This window comes from Rattus norvegicus, chromosome 1 (assembly GCF_036323735.1).
Source record: "Rattus norvegicus strain BN/NHsdMcwi chromosome 1, GRCr8, whole genome shotgun sequence".
Lineage (NCBI taxonomy): Eukaryota > Metazoa > Chordata > Mammalia > Rodentia > Muridae > Rattus > Rattus norvegicus.
Window position 1 is genome coordinate 129,378,897 of NC_086019.1, and position 19,695 is coordinate 129,398,591.

At 48.2% G+C, this 19,695-nt stretch overlaps 2 protein-coding genes across 11 annotated transcripts in view; both read right to left on the minus strand.

Moving 5' to 3' along the window:
- The window catches only part of Lrrk1 (leucine-rich repeat kinase 1), a 135,403-nt gene extending 124,082 nt beyond the window's left edge, over positions 1–11,321 (minus strand). For 2 of the 7 annotated variants that reach the window (XR_010052148.1, XM_063262490.1), the window contains exons 1-2: positions 10,967–11,228; positions 4,138–4,354 (exon numbers count right to left, since the gene is read on the minus strand). Coding sequence is in view for 6 of the 7 variants with exons in the window: in XM_063262490.1 (XP_063118560.1) it covers positions 4,138–4,234 (97 nt within the window). In the remaining variant the exon portion in view is untranslated. Of the gene's footprint in view, positions 1–4,137; positions 4,355–7,086; positions 7,315–10,966 lie in introns of those variants that run through there. The other 5 variants (XM_063262478.1, XM_063262481.1, XM_063262476.1 and 2 more) reach the window with 5 other exon arrangements.
- Positions 11,322–13,619: 2,298 nt separating this feature from the next.
- Aldh1a3 (aldehyde dehydrogenase 1 family, member A3) overlaps positions 13,620–19,695 on the minus strand; it is a 44,037-nt gene continuing 37,961 nt past the window's right edge. For all 4 annotated transcript variants that reach the window (XM_063282400.1, XM_039102407.2, NM_153300.2 and 1 more), the window contains one exon: positions 13,620–15,477. In XM_063282400.1, the coding sequence (XP_063138470.1) occupies positions 15,405–15,477 (73 nt within the window). In that variant the 3' untranslated portion in view covers positions 13,620–15,404. The remainder of the gene's footprint in view (positions 15,478–19,695) is intronic.

Below are 19,695 nucleotides of genomic sequence, written 5' to 3' on the forward strand. Positions count from 1 at the left end.
CCTGCAACCCCCACTTATCTCTGTGCGTGCTCACAGATCTTAAGTCCAGACTAGTTTCTGGCAGGACATCCCTCAGCGTCATTCTTGCCATTTTGTGTTCAAATTCCAACCTCAAAATTGTCACCATCGCACAATCCTGTATTTACAACAACAAGACCACAGCTCTGGGGGCCTTTAAATACCTCCGAGTCTTTCAAATGTTCAGTGTCTCAGAAGTCAACTAGTTTCCTTTTGGCTCTCCTGAAAGGGCCAGCTAAATGATTTTAAGACACACTTGGCAATGCACCCTTGGATCCTGAATGGTGGATGAGGGCCCAGAAGGTCCAACTTTAGTAGAAACTGGAAAAGCGAACTGAAATCCAAAACCATTCATATTTCTGAAATGCAGCGTCTAAGTAAACTACTGTGTGGTTCTTTCCACAACATCAGAGCTCAGGGACAGCATATGGCTTGAGAAGTATGCTCCCTTTGTATAACGTCAACAAATGTCATTCAGCAGCTAGCATGACAGTCAAATAGAATCTGGACAGATTGCAGGAGAGGGTGCTCTGGTTGGTGAACGATGGATGGAGAGAGAGGCCGAAGGACTCCAGCTTACAAGGGGGTCATGTCCTGAAGAGCTTACTGCGAATGGGAAATGTCTCACATACGCTGAGGAACAGCCCACTGAGCGATACAGCCTTGTGGAAAGTCAATTATTTGACCTGAAACTCTGCTGCCAACTGATAGCTGATGCTCTCTGCTGCTTCTTCGTGTTCCCGGAGAGAACTGGATCAGAAACCAAAAGCCCACTGGGGGTCGGGGGAGTCAGAATGCTAAGCATGGTTCTCACAAAATGGTACCACAGCCACTCCTTCAAGTTTAGGTTTATATGTTACAAGACGAGGGGTCCATTGCTGGAGGATCGAAGGGTTTCATTTTTTAGAAAAACGGCTTCTAGTTGTGGCAAAGTCTGACTCACATGGATCGGGAACCCAAGCAGGGCCATGGAACTTCCTGTCATTCTGCGCAGGAATCTCTGTGCTCACAGGGCCAAGGATGGCTAGACTGGACACCTCTGCTGGCTGCTGAATTCGTGACAAACGGCTTGGGCCCAGGCACGCATGAAGCCTGTTCTCCCCAGCCACACAGGTAATGGGAGGAGAGTGGGGAGGTGGGGGTGGGGCAGTGAGACAGTGGGGATCAAGTGCAGATTAGGGAAGAGGGGAGGTCTGAGGCTTTGAGTAAGCCACCAGCTCTGATTCTGGCCACTCAGAAAGGGGAAAGGGCCTGTAGGAACCCTCCTTAGCCCACACACAGGCAGGGGTGGGAGCTGTTCTTTCCTTGCACCCAGGAAGCCACAGGCTAAGGATTGGTCCACAGACAGCCTGAGGTGAGAAGGAGGTTAAGCACTGTGGGAGCAGAATGTGTTATGAGGACTGCACCTGGAAGACTTGGCCTAAGAAGGAATCAGCAGGGAGAGCCAGGTTTTGGCTTTTAGCAGCGGGGGCATTTAGTTCCCAAAGGAAGGACTGAAGGGATTTGAGTTGCCCTACTGGGCAGAACTAGTTAACAGCAGGATAGAATCCAGAGCATCCACTTCCTAGGAAAACCTCAAATCATTGGCTTGCTAGTCAGTTCCCTATTGCCCGAAGTGAGGCCCCGATCTCAGATTAAGGTAAATGTTACAAGTCTCACTTAGCCCAGGGTCACATAGCCAGCTCTGCTTTGTAGGAATGAAGTGTAGCTCTAGCCACCTGCATGAATTGACCGTGACCCAGCAGACTACCTACCAGCTCACTTAGTAAGACACCACCCACCTGACCCCCGACTGCTTCCGGTAGAGGTTCAGGGTGCCCCTGTACTCTGGTTGGAGAGGGTGGCCCCACTCACCTGTCTAGTACATGCACCCCACACATCCCAGCAAGTGCAACTGCACACAGATCGAAGCATACAGGCTAACAGGTTAGAGGCATTTCCTATTACAATCTATTTCCTGGAAGGCATGATGAGTCCCCACTTGGGCAAACGATGTGGTTATAGTACCATGACAGATAATTAATGTGTATTTTTAAAAGCCAAAGGAGGAGGAGGAAGAGAAGAAGAAGAAGAAGAAGGGAGAGGTGGGGAAGAGGAAGAGGAGGAGGGGGAGGAAGAAGAGGAGGAGGGGGAGGAAGAAGAGGAGGTGGAGAGGGAGGAAGAGGAGGAGGAGGAGGAAGAAGAAGAAGAGGAGGAGGAGAGGGAGGAAGAGGAGGAGGGGGGAGGAAGAAGAGGAGGAGGAGGAGAGGGAGGAAGAGGAGGAGGGGAGGGAGGAAGAAGAGGAGGAGGGGGAGGAAGAAGAAGAGGAGGAGGAGAGGGAGGAAGAGGAGGAGGAGGGGAAGGAAGAAGAGGAGGAGGGGGAAGAAGAGGAGGAGGGGGAGGAAGAGGAGGAGGAGGGGGAGGAAAAGGAGGAGGAGGGGAAGGAAGAGGAGGAGGAGGGGGAAGAAGAAGAGGAGGGGGAGGAAGAAGAAGAGGAGGAGGAGAGGGAGGAAGAGGAGGAGGAGGGGGAGGAAGAAGAGGAGGAGGGGGAAGAAGAGGAGGAGGGGGAGGAAGAAGAAGAGGAGGAGGGGAGGAAGAAGAGGAGGAGGGGAGGAAGAGGAGGAGGGGGAGGAAGAGGAGGAGGAGGGGGAGGAAGAGGAGGAGGGGAGGAAGAGGAGGAGGAGGGGGAGGAAGAGGAGGAGGAGGGGAGGAAGAGGAGGAGGAGGGGGAGGAAGAGGAGGAGGAGGGGAGGAAGAGGAGGAGGAGGGGGAGGAAGAGGAGGAGGAGGGGGAGGAAGAGGAGGAGGAGGGGGAGGAGGAAGAGATCTCAAACACTCATGTAACAACCTGGGATTTGAAGCCCCTCTGGGATGTTCCATCTTCTTTGGTTCATGCTGGGCTGGCAGTTAACGGTGCTTTAAGAGGTAGGTAGCTGTTTCACATCTTTCAGGGACAAGGGCAGGACCCTCACACAAAGATGGGTCTCTTCCAGCACCTCCCCATACCTTCAGCTGTGTAGGAAAGGCTGAATTATCTGGAAGTTTCCTAGCTGATGTACTTTCTCCGGGTGCCTCACCTTAACTGGTAGAGCAGGTTTTTCCACTCTAGCTGGTCTGGGCATAGAAAAGAACGTGTCATGTTTGGCAAAGGAATTTGTCTCGTTCTAGATTCTAGCAGCTCTGGCCTAGCAGAGGTAAGGGCTGGCTGCCTGCTCCTCCTGCCAATCATCTGAAATGCACGAGTCTCTCTAAGATGGCTCCTCCACCTTCTCAGAGCCCCCCTCTGACATCCTCATGAGACTCATGGTGATGCCGCAGTTTGCTCTGTGCTTGCAAATCTATGAGCTGTGAAACCATCCTAAACACATACAAGTCAAGCTAGGTAGGGGCTGTGCAAAAACGCAGGACACCCATGAATGCAAGGCGTAAGATACCATTTCCAAAGAACCCTGGAGTTTAAACTATGTGTTCAGTTAAAGTGTGAGCCTTTTTCTTCAAAACCATTCATGCCAGTATCAAGAATTTGGCCATCTTGAAGCATGTTTTATTCTATACAGGGGTCACCTAAGGCTATCGGGAAACAGATTTTCACATCACAATTCATAACAGTAGCAAAATTACAGTTACGAAGCAGCAACAAAAGTAATTTCATGGTCGGGGGGTCATCACAGCATGAGGAACTGTATTAAAGGGTTGAAACTTGAGGATGGTTGAGAACCACTGCTGTAGTGTGAAACTCAAGTCCTTAACCACAGAGAAACAGACTAAAGGAGCAGGCACATCACCGCCTGTGATGCTGTTGGCGCAGGGAGATACTAGGTGAACCTCTTTTTTATAACTTCTCTTTTTCTCTTCTCAGTTTTTCTCTGGTAAGCAAGCATTTTTATAGTGTAAAAACAAAAAGGAATCCTCGGTTTTTTAAAAAAAAATCCCTTAACTTATATGATGTTAAAATCTCTGAAAGCATAATAAATTTTGTACATGACCTCTCAGTTTTAGGAATTTAAGTGAGAATCCCAAGATATAGAAAAAGCACCAAATAATCCTAATTTTATTTTCTTTGGTTGAAAATACCTGTTCTTAGGGAGCCTAAGCTCCTTATAGACCAAGCACAGCACAGTCCCTGTGGACGTACCACTTACCATTATGGGTCTCCATGGCAGGCCCTGGACACACAACTGATCCTTCTGTCCCCACACACCAGTACATACTGGGTGGTCGCTGTGACACGGCAGCCATCAACCCTCCAGGCAGCAGATCTCCAAAGGAAAGTGTTGCTGTTGTCACCACAACTGCCACTGTGCAGATGGGTTAAGGCACGGACACCTGCTCATGGTGCCGCAGACACACACGCTCGTCCTGGTGGAGAAAGACATCGAGTTAGAAGGCTTTCAGACTCGTCCTCTCTTGCAAGCCCTTGTAGGTGTTCCCCACTGTCATTGGCTTCCCCCCTTCTCTGCACATTTCTCCATAGTCCACATGTCTGAAAGGACAATGACCCCTCCCATCCCACCTTGACACTGGGCCCAGATCTTGTCTCTATGAAAACAAACTAAAAGCTGTCACTGAGCTTCACTGGCTGTGCCCATTTGTCGTTCACTCCACACTTAACCGCTGTCTCTTGCACTGTCTCTGCCAGGCCCTGTATGGGACCCTGATGCCGCCCAAACAGCAAAATTGAGGCTCCCGTTGGGAGGATTAACACTTCAGGTGGGGTAGGGTGGGCGCACGGCTGCTCACGGTGCAAGGCCATCCCTTGCTCAGGACTGATACCTATGGTTGCTCCAAGTGACAGCCAGATAATGGCCCCAAAGAAAAGGAGTCTAGAAGGAGTTGTTACTGGTTGTGACATCAAATGAATCCTGTAAACATTGCCTCTCTCTGAGGGGACATTTGACCATATCTAGAGATATTTTGGGTTGTCACAACTTGGGGGAGGGGGTGTTATAGGCTCATAGTGAGTAAAGGTCAAATGAAGGCATAGTGTTTTTGTGCACGGTGTAAAGGTCACCCATTGTCATTCCAATGCTGATTTCTCTGCCCTCATATCTTGTTTTAATCTGGACACAGTATTATAATGCTTATACCAAGAATCTCCTGTTTCAAGTTTATGTAAACAATTCTTACCAATTAGTCTCTGCCTTGTCAATAAATGCTGATCACCCAATGGCTGGGCAGAAGAGAGAACAGGGCAGGACAGGATGTCCACCAGCCAGAGGAAGGAGAGAGGGAGAGGGGGAGAGAGGGGGGGGAGAGAGGGAGAGAGGGAGAGAGGGAGGTAGAGAAGGAGGGAGGGAGGAGGGAGGAAGGTGGGGAGGGAGGAAGGTGGGGAGAGAGAGAGGCAGAAGGGAGAGAGGGGGAGGGAAGGAGGGAGAGAGGGAGACTCAGAGCAGTGAGTGACTGGAGGAATTGGAGCCATGGAAAAGGGGCCCAAAGAGCCAGATCAATAATAATATCCAAGTATCATGGGGTGGGGCTGGGAGGGAGCCACACTAGCATAGAAAGTAAAGATAGAGCATTTACTGCTCATCTACTGAGGCACAGTTTTCAATAAATATTGGTTTTCCTGTGTGATTATTGGTATAAGGTAAGGAAAAGCAGCTGCTGGATTAATTCACTGCTAACATTTATATTAAGAAGAATTCATTTACAGTCAGAAGTGGGGCTAAAATAACTTGAATTGTGTGGCATGAATTGTCTGGCCACATAGACTTCTAACCAAATTAAGAGTCATCTCCTGAAACTGAATAGATTCTGATCTGAGAGGAAGCACATGCTTGGATTCCTATGGCCCTGAAGGACCTCCGACATGATCCCATGATGCCTTGCTGCTTTCCTGCTTTCCTGAAGAAAGGCCCAGGCCTGCTTAGACCCAGGACAGGAAGGTGCTAGCATATGAAAAAAAAAGGCACAGTCCTGCCAATGTTCCCATAGTCCATCCTTTACATAAGGTGTAGGCCCATAAGCATTTAAGACCCTAAAACTGAGAATGAGGACATAACCAAAACTAGCAATATCAAGAACTAATAATTATATAAATGACACCTCTGATACTATGTCTGGTGTGACTGTCAGGGTGTGGGCTGCTTCCATTAGGTATTGGCAGTGTGACATTTTCTCTTGTTTTCTCACCTGCCAAGAATAGACCTTCACACCTCAGCACCCTGGCAACCTCATAGGGCTACTGGGGGGACTTCACGTAAGACAGAGTTTGAGCATCCACACTCTCCAGCAGGGACAGGACTTGGGAGGTCAGCAGGGTCTCATGCCTCCCTCCCTTCTGATGAACACACTCAGAATATCACCGTGTCCCAGTGTATAGGCAGGTTCTAGAAGCTTCCCTGAAACCGTGTAAGCATTGAACAAGCCACAGGGCAAAGAAGAGCTAAAGGGTGCTTCCAATTTCTCCTTTGAAAGCTTAGGAATGAGGCATCTGCCCTTGGTGGGTGGTGTGTGGGGTGGGGTAGGATAGGGTTGGGGCGGACTCTTTCAGGCAGGGGAAGATGTGGCTAAGAGGGTCCCACATCAGTAGCCTTGCTCCTATAACCCGCACTTCTCTGAACCAGAGGACACATCATCCAAAGAAGTTGAGAAGTCTGGCCCACACAGAGAGGAAAGAAAACAGGAGAGCCAGACAAAGTTCAGACGATTCTCAGAAGCTTCGTAAGTCGTACAACCCAGTTGGAGAGATCAACTTGAGAAAAGAGCTAGGGAGAAGAGCCTCCAAACAGACACCGTTTAAAAACAAGGCTCCAAATTGCACATTAAAAGCCAGAAACTGAGAGTCATAGTTTTCATCTGCTCCCAAACACATTTCTAAAGCCAAGAAACAGACCAGATACATTAAGATCCCCAGTGGTAGAAGTTCCCACTCAGAGCAGAAATGGCTTGGCAATATAATGTGTCTAGGCGACACACACACACACACACACACACACACACACACACACACACACACTATAAAATACTTTATGCTACCTCTCACCCAGCATGCTTGGTTCCCCTTTCAGTTTCCTTTTGTAAATCACACCACAGATAGAGGATTCTCTCATAGGGGCAGTTTTTAAATTATCATTTGTATTTTGACTTACACCCTAAGGTAAGTGCTTTAGGATGAGGTAACTGGAGTCACTCCATCTTTGCCCTCACACAGCTCAGTGCTTCCCTTAGGTGCAGAGCAGTGCCACAGACCACCGTGGTAGATTACAAGAGTTTTCATTCTGTACCCTGCAGAAGGCCTCGAGAGGGTTTCTTCAGTCGTTGACAATTTTAATAATGTTTTAAAATGTCACCCATTTCCTCTTGCTAACTCTTCATGCCTGTAAGAGTGAGCAAACCTAAATGATTAATGAGTAACAAGAGGAGGAGTTTCCCATTTGCTCTGAAAAGGCTTTCACTGAGCCATTTCTGTGAAGAGTGAATATCTATGAGTTCATGATGCCAGAGGGGGAAGGAAGACCCTAAAACAAGCCATTGCTACAAGGTTTCTGACCAAAGAGAGCTACATGTGTTTCTACAGAGTTTGGGAAGGACAACCAACACAGGTGTTGAGTGTCTGAGCGAAGCATGCTGGGACAGATCATATTAGCTAGCTCCTTCTTGAGTCAAAACCTGGTGGAGACGGACAGCTTACAGTTGTAGACACCTCTAGTGCTTTCCGCATCCTCTGACCAATATCCGTGCCTACAAAAACGGACGTCAAAATATCATGCAGCTGGAGGCCCAAGAACTATGTTGTTTGAAGCCTCACATGAGTGCAGAAAGTTGGGAGACAGAAATGTTCCACCAGTCTGAACCCACATCTAACTCACGGCTCTTCTTTCATTTATCTGCCACGGTATCTACCGCTATTCACAGGTCACTCCTGACACCATTATGAGAGAGTGAACAAAGCAGAGACTGAGTAAGAAGGCAGGAGAAAAACAGATGGGGAGGAGCACAGGGACAGAGGGGCTGTGAGGACAATGTAGAAGAAAGGAAGGGAGAGACAGTGTAGGCTTGGAAGGCACATGGAGAGACATGGAGCAACGAAACAGACACTTCAAGCTGGAGAGGGAGGTTGGGAGCAGTGGGCTGGGGGCAATTGGATGGCAGAGGGCTGGAACGAAAGGAAACCATGCTCCTGGACTTCATGCCAACTGCAAGATGAGCATATTGAAGACCCCATGAAGAGGAAAGACATCCCACCATCAAGACACTAAGAATGTACGCATACCATTCTGTTCCCATGGGAAAACCTACTAGTATTATGCTAAAGGGTCATAGCAATAAAATGGCTCCTGACGACACATGGCTATACTCACAAGTCAGCGCATAGCTCATCCCACCTCAGAGAAACTTCTTCTGGCAGTAGGTGGAGATTAACAGAGACCCACAACTGGACAGTGTGCGGAGTGAGAGACTTGGAAGCACTCTATCCTAACTGGGATTTCTTTGGCATACTCCTCCCCTCGAGGCTCATGGGCAGGAGGGGGTGGAAAGACTGCGTGACACAACAGGGCTGACACCCATAAGAACTAGAGACTGTGGCAGCAAGCACCGGGCCTGAACAGGTGCAAACCAAACAAAAATCCCAGTACCGAGAAGGGGAAGTGGGCACAAAGTCCCACCTCTCAACCAAGAAGCTGTTTGCAATTGTCATACCAGCTGGGATCAAGAAAATAAGTATAAATCAGTATTCAGCCTTGCTCTAGGGCAGGCCCCAGGCTTAACACATGCACAGGCACACACACACGCACACACACAGGAGAACAAACTCCATGGTTTTTTTGTGTGCCTTTTTTGGTTTGGTTGACTTGACTTGACTTTGTGTTCTCTGTTTTGTTTTTGACAGAAAGAATACCGTGTTGGATGGATAGAGAGAACTGTCTAGGAGAAGTTGAGGTTGGGGAAAAGAATATGACAAAGTATATTGCATAAAGTAATTTTTATAAGAAACATTAAAATAAAGAATGGGTACACACTGTATCAGTTTACCTGACAGCTGAAGCAGGGGGAGGGTCACAACAGCAGTTTGGACTGTGTAGGAGTTAATAAGTGCATAGCCCCTGCTGTGTCTCAAAAACGGGAGAAGGGGACGAACCAGGCCCACTTGGGAATGAAGCCAACGAGACTACTCTGGGATGAAGATTTCTAGGGTTCTTATTTTTAATCTCCCGCTGCCCCTTGCCCTCTACCTCTTTGAGTGTGTGTGAATGTGTGTGTGTGAGTGTGAGTGTGTGAATGTGTGTGTGAGTGTGTGTGTGAGTGTGTGTGGATGTGTGTGTGAGTGTGTGTGTGAGTGTGTGTGAATGTGTGTGTGAGTGTGTGTGAATGTGTGTGAGTGTGTGAGTGTGAGTGTGTTAATGTGTGTGTGTATATGTGTGTGAGTGTGTGTGAGTGTGTGTGAATGTGTGTGAGTGTGTGTGAGTGAGTGTGTTAATGTGTGTATATGTGTGTGTGAGTGTGTGTGAGTGTGAATGTGTGTGTGTGAATGTGTGTGTGAGTGTGTGTGAGTGTGAGTGTGTTAATGTGTGTGTATATGTGTGTGTGAGTGTGTGTGCGTGTGTGTGTGTGCGTGCGTGTTGAGGTTATCAGATGACCTCTGCTGTTGGTCTTTGCTTTGCACCATGTTTGAGACAAGCTCTCTACTTCACTGTTGCCTACACCAAGCTCACTGGCCAGCGAGCTTCCAGGAATCTCCCATCTTGAAGTAGGGGCGTGCTGGGATCACCCCTTTCTCTCCTCTGGCTTTATGTGGATTCCGAATCTGAATTCAGATCCTCACCCATGAGCAGCAAGTGCTTTGCATACTGAGCCATCTCCCTAGGTTTATTTATTTATAATTAACTATATCTAAGCTATTAAGGAGACATAGAAGTCTGCTGGAGGTGTGGGGAAAGGAAAGGCATGGCTAACTCTAAAAGCTCCTCTAAGGACAAATTATGTGTTGGTATGCTGTATTCTTCTGGAACATGAGCAAAGGCAATGAAAACCAAATCACAGATAGAATTCGATGGTAAGGTTTTTCAAAACGTACAAACTGTGAGTGTCCAACTCATTCAAAATGGGTTATTTGTCCAGAATTTGCTAAGAGTATGGCCCGTATGACTCTATTTAATCTGTTCCAGTTTTTGTAGGGGTGAGCGTCATGCAAGAGAAAAAAAAAGTAATAGCCTCAAACTATTAGAAGCCATGCTGAAGTGGCCGTCAGCACCCTTAGTTTCTCTCCATTTCTGTCTTTCTTGCCACCCCTTACCCTCCAGGGATTCTTGCCTTCATCAATTGAGGACTGCAGAAGGCTCAAGAAATAGAGGGGGTAACCAGAGGGTGAGAAGCACGCCCCAGGAGAGGAGCAAAGGAAGACCTCCCGCACCACTGGGCTGCCCCCCCGTGGGAGAGCCTTGCTGGACCTTTGCCTCCCGCCACTCGCACCACGCACTCCAACGTGCACCCACGCTTAGACCCTACCCACACTCACAGCCCCACGTTAAAAGCCAGGCTTTTTTCAAACGCAAAAGAACTTTGTAGCCGCCCTGGTGTTTCCTACTTTTGTTTCTGAACTCTGCTCCCTGCCCCCGCCCCGTTCCGATCCCGCGCGGGTTTTCGGTGTCCCCAAGTTCCCTCCCGGGTTCCAGAACCGCACTCGATTAACCCTTCAAGGGGTGAGGGTCGCGGTGCAGCTCAAAGAGGCAACGAGGAGACCCCGGTCACCACGGGATCCAGAAGCCCACCAGAGCTGTGACCTGCCGGTCCCGGACACAGGCCGGGGTCCCGAGCACGCGGCCGCCCGGGGTGCGGGGTACTGAGCTGGGGAGAGGGGCTGCGGGGCGGGGCAGGGCGGGGCGGGGCGCAGTGCAAGGCGCAAAGCAGGCGACCGCGGCTGCACGCGGGGACCGGGGCACGGGGCGAGTGGCGCGGGCAAAGCTTGGATCTAGGGGTACGGGCTTCTCTCGGGTCCCCGGGCAGGGCGCGGGTCGGAGCAGTAATTACCTGCGGCGGCGGGGTCCGGCAACCGCGGGTCGGCGACATCAGAGGGCCGGGGCCTGCGGCTCCAACCGTACTCTGCCCAGTTATGCTCTGGCCGCCGGGGCCAGACGCACTTCCTCAATCCTGCGGCCGCCTGGCGGGCGGAGAGGGCGGGTGGCGCGGAAGCGGGGCCGTGCCAGAGGGTCGGCGGTCCCCGACTCCGCAGATAGGGACACGGTCCCCTGGATGGCTTGCCTCGGTTTCCCTAGCTACAAGGTCCAAACTCACTGCTCTTGTGCCTCGGTAGACGCTAGGATCCTGAGACTTTGTGGCGTTCTCTCCAAATTTGAATGCTTTGCTGCCTTCCCTGGGGACGGGCACAGTGACAAAGTCGCGCCTTTCCTACCCTGCTCTAGTAACAGATTAATTTTTATTTTATATGCTGGTCATAAACTCTGGCTGTAAATATTGATAGGACGAGAATATTAATGTGTGTGCAAGTCTTTGGGAGCAGGACAGAAACTACATTTTAAAAGTTGGTGTTCTGGAATCTGCGCTTTTTCACCACACGACTTCGCTAACTTAATTTTGGACGTTTGCAAAGAGATCACTAGCTGATGAGTCTTTTTCGATTTTTGAACCCCGGAGTAGTTGGGACTCCGGGCGCATGCCACCCTGCCTGGCTGCTTGTGGTGAGGAGGTGGGATGTTGTCAGTTGATGGAAACGCGTCTATAAACTCACAGCGGGCAAGCTTCGGATTCTGCTCCAGTTTTCCCCCAGAAAAGATAATCCTTGACAGAAAATCAGTACCGCACCGAAGTGCTTCTCACTGGCATGTAACAACGAATACTACCGAGACATTGTGCAAAGAACATAGAAAGACCGCCTCACTGCCAGTACACGGAATTTGAGACGCTGTGGGCCATCTGAGATGGTTCCGGAACACCTCAAGTGTTTATTTAGAGCAAGAGTTTGTATCCCTAGTTGGCAAGGGGACTTCCTCTCAGGTCTCCTATGTCTGCTCTTCTTTTCCTCCAAGCAACATCGTTCCGAAAATGCAGGCGCAGTTCTACAATCCTGCCCTCGCCACTGAGGTCCTCAGACCAATTAGCAAGGCCAGCAATATGACTGCTACGGGAAAAGTCGCTAATAATTTGCAAGGCATGGCGTCACCAGTTTGAATGAGCCCGGCTTGGTGGCGCCTTCGGGGCATACATTACTGCCACCTAGCGTTACCAAAAGGAAGTCCATGTCTAGAGCCAGGACCAACACTAAGGGGACTTGTGTTGCCAAGGCTTCCTGTGGCAAGAAAATTTCCGCTTTAAACAAGCTTAGAAATAGGTTAGGAAAAGTGCCCAGTGTAAAACAACCAAACGAACGAACGAACGAACAACCGAAACATCTGGAACATTTGACACATATACAACCTGTTTTTGAGATGACCATATCACAGTATTCAACTGTACCTAGTAGGCGTGTTTTAATTGCAAGTTTGCAAAGGAGACTATTTCAGAACCGTTAAAATTCCTTCTCGCTTCTTTTTCATTCCTGCAGACCCATGCTCTTCTTGGGTTTGCCCACATCGCACCCGGTTTTCATTCTGAAGGTGGAATGACCCTGTCTACAAAGGAATCATCTTGTAGGCAGTGGTCAGGTAGATTGCCCCCCACCTCTCTGAATGAACACGACGCTGCTGAGGCTAACCGTTCTCTTTGTCTGCTGGCACTTGTTTTTATTCAGCCAAATGCTCACTTTTGACTGATGCCCCCCCTCCCCAAGTGATTTAAAGACCCTCAATCTCCCCCTACAATTATAGTCTACTACATGGGTTCTAGCAAGGGGTAGACATTAGAAAGCAGGCACCCACCAAGAGGTGAAGCCAGGACATCCCAAAATGTCTTCTTTGAGAGAATGTGGCGAAGCACAGCAAACAAGTGCATCTGCACACCTTTATACACACACGCTCAAACATGTCTCTAGAGTGGCTCTCAGGCAAGCTTGTTCTAATTAATCAGACAATAGAAGACGTCATTTTTATATCATCCGCCACTCACATTTGGCTCAGATATGACATATCCATAAATTACAGCACCACATGCACAGAGGAGAGAGATCTGGTCCATTTTTTTAAGGGGACGACATTGTCACATGTGTCAGATGCCTGGGCTTGTGATGCTAAGTTCACAGTTTGATCTTTCCAGACCTACACTAGTCCAGCGAAGGTTTTGGCTACAGCATCAATTCAGGCCATAACCCAGGAACTGATGTTTTGTGGCAATTAGAAGCCTTAAGAACTTCAGCTAAGTTAAGTCCAGACCCTTAGATCATCGTAGAGAAAGTCACAAAAATAGCCACATGGTCACTATTTGGGGATACGCTGTTTTTCTCAAACCCTCACTTTCTGCCCTTGTCATTGTTGCTTTGTGGTTTAAAGGGACATGGGCAGCATAGAAAGCACCTTACACTTCGCCTCTGAGCCTCGAGGCTCTTGACCATGCCATATGATAGAAATGGCCGGCACTGTCAGGAAAAGCCCTGTGCGTGACCCACTAGAGGAGTGTGACTGTCTTAGTGCTGTTGCCTTAACAGAGCCACATTGTACAGAAGTCTCAGAAAGAGAAGGAAGGGTCTGCCATGGAATTCAAGTGGGGTTAGTCCTTCAGTGAAAAAAACATGTTTCTCAATGTCCAACTTTATTTTTTCATTGCTGAACACAATCTGAAGTTAAGATCAAAATCCCCAGTCCAATCGATTTCAAAACCATACCACAGGGGTAAACCTTAAAAGAAGTGAAATCTAACATATAGATTTTTTTCATTTCTAAGTACAGTATATTACAGAAGGTTAAATATACTACCTCTGTGTACTTACAGCTATAAAAAGATACATTAACGATACCAATTATAAATAATGTAACGTTTCATATTAAAGGCATTGTTGTACAACGGAAGGACAGCAACCCTCTAGTGTACTATGGTGAAGGGTAGTGCCTAGAGTTATTGAGATACCGAAGATTCAGTGTCCGAGGCCGAATCCTGATTCAACCAGTTGCGATAGTATTGCTGAGGGAGGGAGGAAGGAAGGGGATTGGAATGTTACTTGTCTCTGACAGGGCTGAGAGCCCCAATTCACACATCATCTTCCTTATGCACATGCTGGTTATGATAGAAGGCTTAATTCTCACTCTCGCCCAGCCCAACTTTAATCCTCAAATGTAAGCATCACGTCCAATTAGGGAGGCACATGCTGCTGACAGTGAAAGTATCCAAATAGCAGTCGACCCAAGGAGTTTGGTTCTATCCTTAAAGCTTTATGGGAACCATTTTAGCTTTCTGAGTTCAAACATGGAATTGCACATGTTATGGGTATATCAAAGAGGAAAGGGAGAATGTTACAGCCTGACTGAGATACCTAGGTCACTTGGCTGATGGGTCGGGTCCCCTATGGGACCCAGGTGTTACTTGTTAACCAAATAAGAAATGGAAGCACAGGTGGGATTTTGAAGACTACAGAGCTATGCTGTGGCAGCTGTCTCTCAGTGGCATGAACTTCCCTGATCTAGAACAGGTAATAGAGCTGGAGAAGAGGAAAAGAAAGTGGGCGTGCCTGTTACTGAGTATGGTAGATGGGGATGTTTGTAAAAGTGAATGGTGGCTCTGAGGGTCAAATGTGAGGCTTCATTGCCCAGGGTTTGCTCTAGTTGTTCTTACATGAGTCCTTAGTGGCATAGATGACAAGTTCTCTGCCTAAGATAGGCCTTAGTTATGGAAGACCATCTCAAACCATAGGGCAAACTCTCTGGGATGTTGATTTGGTCATTCCAAAGTCAGAACTGTTTTCAAGGGGAATCAGTGTTCATATGCAGCCCTTAGGACCTGCACTCCTGCACACCAAAGGCTTCTGGTGCCTTTGCGTGGCATATGCTTCCCTAACCTCTCCACACTGGGTCCCTGAAATCCTCCCTTCACTTCAACACTAATCCGTTGCTTGTGAATAGTCCCACTTTTTCCTCAGAATGAGGAGGGACCTGTTCTGTGCACAGATGACCCCAAGGAGACCACAGACCAGATTTGTTTGCAGAACATTCCATGAACTTGTTCCACATCCCTACTGGGGTCAAAAAGCATTTAAATTAACCATGGGACACTCCACAGAGACCAGCTCATAGTAAAGAGCGCTGGATGTCTTTGCCATGTCCTGTACTTAGTCTCAAGGCAAAGTCAGAGCTGGAGAAGAGTTCCTCCCCAGGCGGCCTGCAGTTTCCCACATGACATCTGGTCCCACAGTTTGGTCCATAAAGCATGAATGTGAGAGGAAAATCAAAACCATTGAGCTCCAGTAGATCGAGTGTCCAGAAGAGAGTGTCCTGGGAAGCTGAGCACGTCATCCTGCTTTCTGCTCGTGGCGAGCTAGAGTTGCCACGATCAGCCGTCCATTTTGAGGAAGAAGCCGGTCTGCCGCTCAGGGGTTCTTCTCATCAAGTTTGATGGTGACAGTTTTCACTTCTGTGTATTCAGCCAAAGCGTATTCACCTCTGTGATGACAGAAAAGGGGGTCAGTTCACCGTTGTGGGAAAATGCTTCCAATGCCTGAACGTCCTGTCAGACAGCGTGAGTGTTGGAGTTGTTGTGACACAGTGTGGTGCCTGGACACAGTAAAGACAGTAGGCCCTGCAGTGCGCTTAGTAAGAGTCAGGAGCTGGACATGTGAGCTTAAATGCTGAGTTCCTGTGGGTGATGCGTTCCGTGAAGTTAAAAGAACTAAGGGCTTGCTTTTGGAAAATGAGAGAAGAAAGCTGAAGAACATGAGTTCTCTGTGTCAGGGAGGCGCTACAGGAGAGAGGCCTGTGCACTGAACGGGTGTGGGGGTTCGGGGTCTGGGGTGTGAGAACTGCACCGACTATGCAAACTTCAAGTGATAATTTGTTACTCTTCACAGAGACAGAAAAGGTGATGTCCAAGCTTGAGGAGGTGGCTTGGAGGACCACAGGGACATCTGGCTCAAGAGGAGCTGGGTCAGAATGCAGGGCAAAGGCAGCAGACACTGGCACAGGCTAGAGACAGGGAGGGGATAGCCCTCAGCTTAGCGTCTTTGGAATATTTCCTTCCCTTCTACCTTAGAGGGACCAGGATCTTTCCTAGGCATCCGAGACCATTCAGAGTAGACTCCCTCCCCAGAACCCAGAGACATCTTGGAAGCTACTCCACCATAGCACACTCTTAGAGCTTGCAGGAAAAAAAAAACCCCAAAGATTCTGGTTCTAGAATAGGTAAGGAGATGTCCTCTACAGCCTCTGTACTAAAGGTCTGAGCCACAGTCCCACCTCATCTCTCAGACATCAAATCCCGTGGGTAAGCCCAGTATCATCAGCCTTACTTCTGAACGTTAGAAATGCAGATTGTGGGGCCTCACCCAGGCCTACTGTGGTAGGCAAAATACTAAAAGGTGTCCACACCCTACTTCTCTGCCCTAGTACACAAGTTAGGTTACACAGCAAGTGAGACCAGATGCTGCTGGTCTAATCAACTGACTTCAGAGAGAGAGGGGGTGGGGAAGAAGGAGGAGGAGGACAAAGAAGAAGGAGGAGGAAGAGGAGGAAGAGGAGAAGAAGGAGGAGGAGAAGGAGAAGGAGAAGAAGAGGAGGAGGAAGATGATGACAGAGAAGATGAAGAGAAGAGGAAGAGGAAGAGAAAGAAGAGAAAGAGGAAGAAGAAGAGGGAGAGAGAAGAAGGGGGGGGAAGAGAAATTAATTAATTTCTGGGTCATTTAGGAGGCTTAGCATCCCTTAATAGTTGAAGAAGAGAGCGCAGCAGAACTGAGACCAGACACAGAAAGGTACCACTGGGCTGGTAGGGAAGTTGGAAGAGGCCATCAGCCAAGTATGAGGTAAGCATCTGGGGGCTGGGCAATGCAAGGCAAGGCAAGGCAATCCAATCCTCAGAGCCTCTAAAGAGGATGCTCACACCTCAATCTGAGCTCAGAGAGAGCTCCATCTATCCTACCGAATATGGGATTACATGTGTTATCATCTACAACACTGATTTCACAGTACCAACAAGCCAACATATTTATGGTATCATCAATTTCCTTGGTGAAGTCAAGACATTCGTGTTCAGTGAATTCTCTGAGTGATTCAGATGCCTGTTTAGGTATAAGAGCCGTTAGGGCTCAGAATCATGGAGATGAGTCAAGTTCATCAGCATGGTGGTTTGAATATGCTTGTCCCATGGGAAGTGGCACTATTAGCAGGTGTGGCCTTGTTGGAGGAGGTGTGGCCTTGTTGGAGGAGGTGTGGCCTTGTTGGAGGAAGTGTGTCACTTTGTAGGCGGGCTTTGAGGCTCCTAGTGCTCATGCTCTGCCTGTGAAGAAGAGAAAGTCTCCTCTTGGTGACTTTCAGATCAAGATGTAGAACTCCTATCTCCTCCTCCAGCACCATGTCTGCCTGCACACTGCCATGCTTCCTGCCATGATGATAATGGACTGAACCGCTGAAACTGTAAGCCAGCCCCAATTAGATGTTGTCCTTTACAAGAGTTGCTTTAGTCACGGTGTCTGTTCACAGCAATAAAACCCCAACTAAGACAATCGGCATCCTTGAGACTGTTTGAGCTGTGCCATGGGAATGGCGGCACGCTTTCTCAGTTACATCAGTCAGAGAGAGTTTACACAGGCCACTCACTCTGCGCTGGATAAGTAATGTCACCATTAAGAAGATGTAACTGCTTTTATCAGTGCATCGAGCTTTCTTTCTTATAAAACAACACTGAGAAACCCAAACAACCAAGTGGGAAAATTCCATAAAGGACGTACTCTTGCTTTCAGAAAAAGAGATACAAAGTCCAGGAGGTGTGAAAGGGATGCTCAACCCCTCACATCTGAAGAAATGAGAACCCACACAGAGACAGGATCACTTTCGTGTGGCTAAGCACTGAATTCTGGGAATTCATTCTGAAAGCCATCACCTTATGTGCATAAATATTTACACAAAGAAGTATATAAAATCCTCTGGAAATAACACTAGTGCCCATTCTAGGAGGCTTTCACTAAAAGACTGAGAGATATCCAACACCCATCTTTGAGGTCAAAAAGCAGCTTGCGTCCACAATATTAAACAGAGAAGAGGAATGGATTTCTATGCATAGCCATAGAAGATATGCCATGAACTTTCAAAATGAGAAAGTAGTGTTGCTTTGCAAAAAATCCTGTTAATGATTTACCAGTCAAGTAAGGAAAAGCGATGGAGTCTGCCCAAAGCAGCTCGAGTTGGACACATTCAGACTTGTCAGCATTTTTGTAGGAAACAGGGTGTAGATTCCTCATTCTTCTTTCTATTTCCTCATCTGTTGTCCTGGTTCCGGTTCCTGCTGTCTTCCTCCAACCCCTCACCCAGCCCTCTCTACCTCAGTCACCAAAGCCATCTGGGAGCTCAGCCTTTCTTCAATAAACCTCCCTATCTGTGAGGCAAGGGTGAATAGGAGTGTTAACAGTCCACTGGCAAACGCCCAGAACCCAACGCCAAGCTCTGAGTGGTAGAGATGCTCAAGGAATATTCACGAGAAGAAAATTAACGAGACCAAAGATCGTGTCCTCTGTGAAATTGTAGGGCTACAGTTGTCTCATGCCTATAGGCTCCGCAGTGGATTTGGCCTCAGACAAACTGTTGTCAGCTACAGGTCTTCAGAGACATGGCTGGGAAATACAAGCCTGCCGGGAGGCCATGGTCAAGTTTGAGGAGTCATAGGAGACAGGCCCGAGCAAGTGCATGTCCCAGTAGCGTTGGTTTTTGGTTTACTTTTGTTCCCACTATTAAAAATTTTAAACTAACTTTTTAAAAATTTATTATTATTATTATTATTATTATTATTATTATTATTACTTTAGAAAAACAAAATCAAACCAAATAGTTGTTGTGGGGACCAATGAGTGATTGAACAAAATGAGTGAGCTGTGGTCCCTCTAACGAGCAGGACTGAGGGTCAGGGAGGAAGGCCTGACCTTGCCACGTCTCTGTTGTATGAGGTTCCATTCACTGGCTTGGAGGCTGTGCTCCTTAGTTACATCAAAGAAATAGGAAGCAGTGGGCCAAGAGGAACCGAGTTTTCAGTCTGCATCCGAGACTGGCCCAGAAACATATCCTGGAGGGACTGGCAGGTGTGTAGCCAGTAACCAGCCCAGTCCCAGTAATCAATCTGGGACAAACCATGGAATCCGCCATAGGGTGCTCCAGCATAGAAAAGGGGGAACTTGTTGTAGCATGGAGACATTAATTTGAAACAACTGGAGACAGAAATTATTTTTCAAGGCTGTTTCTAGGCTCCTAACAAATGATTTTATAATACTTCATTAAAAAAAAAAAAGCTTTGGGAAAATACATGCCCAGAATCCAAAAAAAACAAAAAACAAAACAAAAAAACCAGACATTCAAGAAAGTCCCTGGAGCAGCTGACGGGATGAAGCATGACTGAAGTCTGTGTGCTTCTCAAGCCAGCCTGTGGCAGGCATAGGGACCACAAAGCTAGGCAGCAGGTGTGCCCACATGCCTTCTGGTCACTCTGTGTCCTTCCAGGGACCTGCACTTAAGGGACTGTGTGCTTGTTGCCTCCTGTCCTCTGGAAGGAAGGCCGCGAGGGATATGAGATCCTTAGCCCTCACAGCCTGCCTGGCTGAAGACAGAGACCAGGGGAGACAAAGGACCACATGAGCTCTGGTGGCTTCACTCATGAGGCTTACAGCGATGGCTCCTAGGGCAGGG